This window comes from Podarcis cretensis (assembly GCF_951804945.1).
Source record: "Podarcis cretensis genome assembly, chromosome: 17".
In the NCBI taxonomy this organism is placed as follows: Eukaryota; Metazoa; Chordata; class Lepidosauria; order Squamata; family Lacertidae; genus Podarcis; species Podarcis cretensis.
This window is the reverse complement of record NC_137187.1, coordinates 7,624,992-7,634,215: the sequence shown is the minus strand read 5'-3', so window position 1 is coordinate 7,634,215 and position 9,224 is coordinate 7,624,992. Positions and strand designations below refer to the sequence as shown.

General features: G+C 43.4%; 1 protein-coding gene and 1 long non-coding RNA gene across 2 annotated transcripts in view; both read right to left on the bottom strand.

The window, feature by feature from the left end:
* Positions 1 to 516: 516 nt before the first annotated feature.
* Positions 517 to 9,224, bottom strand: part of LOC307206634 — a 153,280-nt gene continuing 144,572 nt past the window's right edge. The window contains exon 2 of the long non-coding RNA XR_013834440.1: positions 517 to 1,469. This is a non-coding gene — a long non-coding RNA (uncharacterized lncRNA). The remainder of the gene's footprint in view (positions 1,470 to 9,224) is intronic.
* Positions 517 to 9,224, bottom strand: part of B4GALT1 (beta-1,4-galactosyltransferase 1) — a 57,792-nt gene continuing 49,084 nt past the window's right edge. The window contains exons 5-6 of the mRNA XM_079959706.1: positions 7,194 to 7,298; positions 517 to 6,151 (exon numbers count right to left, since the gene is read on the bottom strand). Coding sequence (XP_079815832.1) covers positions 6,016 to 6,151; positions 7,194 to 7,298 — 241 coding nt within the window. The 3' untranslated portion in view covers positions 517 to 6,015. The remainder of the gene's footprint in view (positions 6,152 to 7,193; positions 7,299 to 9,224) is intronic.

Here is a 9,224-nt window from a genome sequence, read left to right as displayed (position 1 = left end):
GGCGCCCCAACGTTGGGGAGGGAAAGGAGCAGCAACATGGACTCCTCAACACATGACCACGGACCTCTGCAGGTGGTGACAGAAAGTCATACTGTAATGGCAACAAGAGTTTTCCTTAATTTCAATTCATTAAATCTAGCACGTGGGGGAGCACTTTATCTAATTATGTAATTCAGTATTTGAACTATTGGTATTAATAATTGTACAATAAACTGATGTTGTTATAATGAGGCTATTATTGGATTGCAACTGAAACCTAATAAAAAAAATATTATTACAATAGTTTACCTTAATTTCGGTAGAGGGCTTAATTTAGAGGGGAACTGCTAATCCTGGAATGGCAAGCACTGGTTTCCCAACGGAGATTCACTTCTGAGTAACAATGCCTGACCATAGCTCCATGTTCTCTGAAGCTCCATAATTTTAAAAACAAGTTTATGTTTTAACATATGTGGATTGGGAGCTAAGGGAGAAGAACCACCAAAGGATTGAAAATATAAGAGTAGAAACAGTCCGTCGAATTAAAAACACCAACTTTTATTGTTTACAATGTCTTTAATGTAGTTTCTTGCAAAAAAAAAAAAGTCACCAAGCCACAGCAATGCTAATTTATCAAATGCTGCTCTGTGGAGCAATTCCTCCCCCTGCCAAGGCCCCCCCCCCTTGCTATGAACATATTTTAAAGGCACTTTTGTCAAAACCGTTGAAGCTGAGAGCGCTAAAACGTATTCTCAGGTAATTCAATGTGGTTTCTATGACACCCCCCCCCGATCTTCACACAAATAGACAAAAACACACAGCAAAGCTATTTAAGATGTGCAACTTAAAAGTTGCTTGCATAGTACGAATGTGCCCACTCCCCCTAACGACATCCTGGACCAGATTTGGAGAGGGTTTTTTAATGCCTTCCAAAGTCCAGTGAAGCCATAGAGAGATGGCAATTTATTCTGAGAGTTAAAGGCAGTGTGAAAGGGGTGTGCACATGCTCTGCCCAATTTTACCATGGTTTAATTTTTTTGGGTGTGTGTGCCTCTATCACCCCCCAAAAACTGACCTGAGCAGGTAGAACAGTGGGACAAAAAGAATATGTGCATCCGCTGTGGGGAGCGAAGTGTTTCGCAAACAATATGCTTTAGTTTCCCACCACATGTATCCTGTGAGAACAGGATACTGCACTAGATGAACCACTGGCCTGATCCAGCACGATCCTTCTTATGTGCTTAATATTTAAGTCTCTTAAAAACTATCGTGTCTCCAGCTTGCAATATGTAACCTACATACCGGATTTCTGAGGAAGAAAGACTAGAAATTTCCAGAAAGAGCAATTTTATTTCTGGAGGGTGGGTATTCCAGTAGCTCTCGCAGAGCTAAAAGACTGGTTATTTCAACAACAGGCTGTTGGTTTTTTTAGTTTCCTTAACTACTGGATACATTAAAATAATAGGGAGGCACTATTCTCCATAACTGTTCTTTAAAAAAACAAGCCACCATACTGAAGCATACAGCTGGGTTCCAAGGGCTGTTCACATATTACTTGGAAAGTGAATTATTTCTTCCTCATAAACTATACCACATTCACACCATACATTTAAAATAGCATCATACCTCTTTAATAGACATGGACTGGGAACTGTAGCTTTGTCAAGGGTGCTGGCCTCACAGAGCTAGTTTCCCTAAACCCTTGAACTACAGTCAGCCTGTGGTTCTGATGACGCCAAGGTTGCAGGTTCAATCCCCGTATGGGAGAGCTGGGGGTTGGACAAAATTATCCTCGGAGTCTCTTTCAACTCTCTACAATTCTCTGATACAGTTCTTGGGATTCTCCCCATCTGTTCAAGCAGTATAATGGTGCTTTGAATGTATGGTGCGGATGCAAATGTCTTGGGTACATATGGGTGCACTGACCCACCACTGCAAGGGAAAAGTATGTCTAAGCTAGACTGTGGTGCTAGTGTGTGCATTCAATACTCTTGCTTCCCTAACTGACCCCAGCCCACTCATTTCTTCTGGGGCTGCTTGCTATCAGGGTTCAGGGAAAAGCTCCATGCAAATATACAGCACAGTATGGATTCCTCCCCAAATACTTAGGTGAAAGGGTTGTAGAACAACCCAAGTCAATTACTATAGCAAGATGTATACCCACTATAAGAAATACCTGAACAGACCCATTGGTTCAAAATGCACCTAACATTTGATTGACTTAAAAAATAATAATCCCTGGTTACTTCTCAATTAAGGCACATTCCAGAGTGTTTGCAGTCAACCCCAAACGTAAGTGAGCATATTTAAAACGAGAGGAAGACATACACTTCCAATTACAGATATATAGTTGTTCTGTCCTCTTCCCACACACCCAATAGTAAAAGGCTAAGCATTTGGCTCAGTATGTTGAAATAAATAAAGAAGTTAAACCCAACATGCATGCATGAAGACACACACACACACACACACACACATTACCAGCTAAATAAAAAGGGTTCAATTCTTTGTATTCCTCCCTCCCCCTTAATTATCCAATTAGAATAAGTCAAAACCTCTTCAAGTTAGGAAACTCAGGACCTGTTTGAACAACATTCTCCACAGAACAGGGTTGTACCCTCCTTTCCTCAACTCTTCTCACTGTGAAGAGAAATTAATGACTACACATGAGATCCCTTCAGAGATATTTAATCTTTAAAAAAGATTCTCTCAAATGATCAGGGGGATCCTGCTCTTGAGTAAAGGCAAGGTTGCCTTGTTTAGATATTCACTTCTTTTTGTGATTTACAGAGTGAGAGAAGCCATGGAGATTTGGGGTGAGGGAGGAGAGAAGTCCATAATATTTTCCTTCCAGGTATTTTGGACTACAACCCCCATCATCCACAGCCAGCAAACTATGGTTGCTGTTCCTCACATGGCTGAATAGCCTCAGTGCAAGAGGGAGAAGCGTGGTGGATGACTGCAGAACAGAGGATCTGTCTCCAAGCACAGGCAAGTTGGCTTTGCAGAAGAGAATTCCACCAGCATATTTTCTTCCCCCAGCAGCAGAACTTATAGTGACAGCAGCAGATCTCCATCTCAGTTTGTCTAGGACTAGACGATTTGTGGGTAGCTTTCCTTTGGCAACACAGCTGAGTCAGTGGAGTGGAAAAGTCCAAAGGTTACAAGAGGGCAGGAAAGCAGGTTAAGTACCCCATCCTTTTAAAACTAGGTTGGACGTGAGGAACAGTGAGTATTCCAGCGGCGACTGCTGCTGTCGCCCGAGGAGATACTGGGAGATTGCTGAGGAACGTGGAAACTGTTTGCCAATTCAGAATTATACTTCATGCATCTGACGAAGCTCTCCACAAGAAGCTTATTGGCATAATAAAAATTGTTGGTCTTTATAAGGTGTCGCAAGTCTCTGCCTTGTTTATGCTCCTATATACAAGGCATAAAATGAGGTGAATTGACTTATGTGTCTCTACAGAAATAGGAGGCTGTGCAGCAGAAAGCTAAAGTTAAAGCCCATCCTCATTCATTTATGGAGTCCTAAGAAGGTCCTGTGAATGGTTTTGAGCACGCCTGATGCTATAAACACAGATTCTGACATTCTGGAAGAAGTATCTAGTTCCCTCCCAGCTCTATGAGTCTATGATTCTAAATTTTGCAACCTAACAGCACTGCAATCATGTCATCTCTCCACACAGACAGTACAGAGAGGGCAGGGAGAAAACACAACATCCAAACAGGACCTGAGTTTCAAAGGCATCCAGACGGATATTTTGAGAATTCACAAAAATATTTTAGGAGATGTCTTTATCTCCTCAAGCAATATACTAAAAAGGCCACTTTTTTTAAGGAGCACACCAACATCACAAAGATGGTTTATACAAATCAAAGTGCACAAACCCCCTTTTTAGTCTGGTTTAAATGTGACTTTGCCTGCAGCTTGTATTGATGGTGTTAACATGCTATTAGGTTTTATATACAACCCCCTGCAAACTTTTCAATAACATGTTGCAAAAATAAAAACAGTGAATTTCACGTTTTAACATACAACACTGCAAGAAAAAAATATTTTTTTGTTTGACATTTATACAATATTTAGTCCTTAGAATAGTAAACGTATCTGACAAATTTTTTTTTTTTTAAAAAAGAGACTACCTTATGACCTTTTGCCATTCCTCAGTGAGAAACAGACTGCATTGTAACAGTAAAAAAGGAATATGAAATTCAGCATACACGCATAAGGCAATCAAGAAATGGCGCTTATGCAAGTCACTCCAAACCCCCCAATGTCAAGGACTTTCAGGCATCATTGACAATGACGCTTTGTAGGCCCACTGACCTCAAGTGAGGGAGTTACATCACAAGTCAATGGTTCATCCACTGCTACAAACTACAGAGGCAGCCTAGGCCCAAGCTGCATAGTGCAGCCAACCCCCACCCCCCCACCCCCCCGGAAGAGTGGCAAATTCCTACTCACTGCTTAATAAGGTGCTTTCATATAGAGTTTCTGTTTATTTAGTGAACCCCAGGTCCTTAGTCTATCTATTGCTGCGCCTTCCCTGAAATCCTACCTATTTGCATAGGTGCCGCTGCCTTGCAAATGGAAATGGGCTTCGTTGGCTTACGAAATCTTTGGCTGTGCTGCACACACTGCTACTTTGCGTGCTTCTAGAGGCAAGCCCATACCGCAAACTGGGAAGCACAAGTGAATGTTGCCTGACCTTCCAATACATAAGGCAGTGCTCCTCAGGCTTTGTGAAGCAATACCTGGCCCATTCATTCAAGTGTGGCAGTAGTTTGCCAGTGATCAAGAGGCTGAGTGTGCTCACAAGATGAATGCTAACAAGACACAGATGGACTGACTCAGGTAAGCAAGTGGATTTTTAACAGGGCAAAATGCACGCGGAATGCTTTTTGTGTGTCCATGGGCCACACCTCATGTTTGGCCCCAAGTCTCAGGCTTGCATTCTGCCCCTCTACCTCTTTCCCTCACCGCAGGGAGAAAGCATTGCATGATCTCTGTATTTGAACTTGCGATCTCTCTAACCATTCAGTTTGCCCCAAGACAGAAGGAGGACTTCAAGATCAACTTCAAGGAGGCTAGAAAGATCCATTTGGATTCAAACAAATACTGTGCAGTCCAGTTCACTGTGCTTTTTCCCTGTGGTGGACAGAAACCCACGTCAAACAGATAACTGGGTTGAGAACTTTGCTCTCAGAGTCAGAGCCTAAATATTTTTGTCACGCAAAGACACTTTTCAGGAAAAAGAGACCCAAGATAATCAAATTCCCTCTGCCAGCAGAAAAGAATCAAAGCCCCCCCCCCTTTTGATAATCCTATTTCTCTTCCCTCTTTTTTCTTTTTAGGTGTTTCAATACCTATGAAGACAAGAACAATCCTGTCTGCAAGAATGGGGAGCTGTATCAAAAGAGGTAAACTCAAAAGCAATTTTAGCAGCATTTTCCAGTCCTTCATACGGTAACCACAAGCATTGAATTTTCATAAACATTACCCAATTTTAAAATTGAATGGGGGGAAATGGCCCATAATTGCATAATACACCATCCATTTTAAAGCAGAAGTATTTCCCAAGTTTGTGCTACTGGTATTTATAGTGGAGAACATTGCAGTAAGCAATGGGCACCGTCCACGATGCAACTCTCTTGCGCAAGCCCCACTGAGGCACAGAGGAACCACATGAATGGATGGATGGTGCCTTCAGGCAGCTTTCAGACCTTCTTATGGGGCTAGCACAGCAAAACTTCCCAGTGGATTTTGCCCATATGTCACTACTATTCCCTGAAAAAATTGACATATTTACGAACTCCTACAAACAGTTCTAAACTTTAAAAGAGAGACACACATAGCAAGAGTTTTGAGATTAAAATTCTTAATTGTCCATCCAACTGAAAGGCCTCAGAATGGCAAAATAAGGCGTCCTTTTTTTTCATGTTGATTGTAATAAAACAGCACGGATAAAATTCTGATAGGATGAGCAGCCCCTATTTAGGGTTCTCCAAGTCTTCTGTTGCACCTCTGGCATGCTAGCTTTTTGGTGATCCTATATCCACTGTGATTTTTGTATACAATGGGAATTTCTCAGTTCTTTCTACTGTGTATTTCAGAGTGTTTAAGCCATCAGAGTTCATCGTCTCCCTTGTGTGAGCAATTTTGTTGAACCTGCAAGAACAAGAGAGATTCACTGTTGGGAAATCTCGATTTGCAAACAGAACCTTCTTTTGCCTCCTCGAAAGGGTATTCGGGCTAATACGAAGAGAACAAAATATTTTATGTCCCAAATGCTCAAACCTAACATAAACATCTGTGCTGATATCACACAGAAATCTAGGAGATGATATATTATTGAACCAGCTAATAGTTTCAAGATGCGGCACAAGCTTTCAAGTTTCACAAGGAAGAGTTAGGACTCAGGGATGGAAAGGGGCATAAAACAATCTCTTGCTTTTCCATTTGGCTTAGAGCCGAGAAGCCAGAGTAAACACGATGGTAGGGAGCAGACTTTTCCACCCGTGTGTCTGCTTCATTCACATCTAAAAGAGGAGTAGTAGTTTCGCTTTCTTACATAAAAAGTGTGTGTAGGTGGACAACAGAACCATCACCCCCAATTACTTTCTTGTGAACTATCACTTCAAGTATCTTTCTCTCCCAAGCTCAGCTCTGATGCTGAGGTGGAGCTGGGCTAGAGAGGAAAATATTCGAACTGCTGAGCAGAGGAAGATGGAGAATGGCAGGGTTATGTACCCCTCACCTGTACACTCTTTCCGTTGCAAAAAGACAGCCCCCCACCTTGCTCCCCCCAGCTACCAATTCTAAATATGAGCAGGCCATACAAGTCTGTTAGATATTTAAATTAAAGAAATGGAGAGCCAGCAAAATGTGGACGTGTTGTATCCAATGGTGTCCTTCATTCTGACGGAAAGCTCCTTTCACCCAGTCGTGGCTACCATTTTTAGAAATCAAGGTAGGCAATTTTTATTTTTTTGCGAATTCCTGCCCCCTGTGAGCCTCCAAGTTCTGCTTTGAAGGAACTTCCTGAACAGTAGGGGAGCTTGCAAGGGGGGAAATTGGATGAAATCACCTCCCACTGAAGGAAGCCTTGCTAGATCATAAAGCCCGCTAGCAGCATGAGAGAGACCACCAGCTGCCACCCAGTACCACTGTTTGAAGATGTTTGTACAGAACGCAATGAAGAAGGACCTACCTCTGTGGGTTGGGCTCATTTTTGTTGTCTCTCGAATGGCGAATCATCCGGCATTTCCCAATTGCAGCATCTGGGCGGGAGATTCTCATGCCTTTGAAAACAATCCTGCAAAAGGCACATAAATAGAGAGGCTGTTGTTATATAAAAGCATAAAGGTAAAGGTAAAGGTACCCCTGCCCGTACGGGCCAGTCTTGACAGACTCTGGGGTTGTGCGCCCATCTCACTTAAGAGGCCAGGGGCCAGCGCTGTCCGGAGACACTTCCGGGTCACGTGGCCAGCGTGACATCGCTGCTATGGCAAGCCAGAGCTGCACACGGAAACGCCGTTTACCTTCCCGCTGGTAAGCGGTCCCTATTTATCTACTTGCACCCGGAGGTGCTTTCGAACTGCTAGGTTGGCAGGCGCTGGGACCGAGCAGCGGGAGCACACCCCGCCGCAGGGATTCGAACCACCGACCTTTCAATCGGCAAGCCCTAGGCGCTGAGGCTTTAACCCACAGCGCCACCTGCGTCCCCCATAGCCATGCTTTAAACCAGGGATGGGATGGGAAGCCTGTGGTCCTCCAGGTGTTGTTGAAGACCCCTGGTATAGCCAGTATGGCTAGAGTCAAGAGTACTATAAAGTCCAACATCATATGGAAAGCCACAGTTTCCTGCTTTAGAGATGCCCATGGAACAAAACATAACAGTCCAGCTAAAAGTAGTTTATCAAATGAAAGTGAAATAACATTATCACTTATTGTGCTATAGCACGCTTATCTCATTATTATCTATAGCACAGTAATTAATGCAATACCCCATAAGTCACTTTCAGAAGTATATATAAAGATATATAAAGGAGATATATAGATCAGTTTTTACTGTCTACATGCTGGTTCAATCCCTGTGAATTCTGATGGCACTACCTCACTGTATTGGGCTGAAGGCTGATCCAGAAATAAGTCAATATCTTCTTAAAAGTGCAAATTCTAATGTAACTTTCCCCAGTCATAATTAGTAATCCAAGAGATATTTGGCAGCTGCACCATCAGGAAATACAGATTAAGTGCCAAGACTCTTGGAAGGCTTCCACAACAATTTTTGTTCAACAAACTGTTCTCTGCCTGTCCCCTGCTCCATAATGTTATGTCCTCTATGTTCTCAAAGCTCTTCCCAGACCAGGCCCCATGGATTTCAGAAACTGCCTCTCCCTAGCCAGGCCCTGCTTTATATTCCTACTCTGTATGAGGTTGAGAATTGTTGTGCCTAGGAAGTAGGGCCTTGATATCTGTTGCAGAAATGTTGTGGCTATCATCTCCTTCTGGTAGGTATAGAGTTATGTTGCCGCACACACACTAAAGGCTCCTGCCACGCTAACAAAACTGTGGGTAACTATCTTCGGGTTGTGCACTGCGGCGACCCAGAAGTAACGGAGCCTGTTACTTCTGGGTTTCGCCGATCGCGCATGCGCAGACGGTCAAAATGACGTCATGCGCATGTGCAGAATCGCGTCCGCGCATGCACAGAAGCGCGGACGTGGGTTGCGTTCGCTTATGGATGCGAACAAGGCTTTGGAACGGATCCTGTTCTCATCCAGAGGTACCACTGTACTCCCCCCTCAAAGAATTCTGGGTACTGTAGTTTACTCCCCAGAGGGTCACAGTTCCCAGCAACCCTTCACAAAACACAGTGCCCAGAATTCTTTGAGAGGCAAAGTGTGCTTCGGATGTGTGTACACAGTCACCGTCTGGGGCACTGTGTTTAGTTTGTGTACTGCAGTTTAGGAAGTGGTAAAAACAGTTCAACTATGGAACCGTTTCCAAAAGGAATTGGGGGCTTTCTTCCTTTAAGCAAGAGTCGGGATGCTTTTGCTCTGGGTTGTCTACAAGCTTCCATGCCTGCCCCCCAACTCTTACAGTTCAGCCTGGCTTTTAGCCTGTACAACCCATTTCATTTGACTTTTAGTTTTGTTGGACGATTTTTCCCAATTCCCCAACGTTTGTGCTTACATTGTGTTTTTCAGCTATGGGCGTGAGGGGGGTAGAAGTGGCA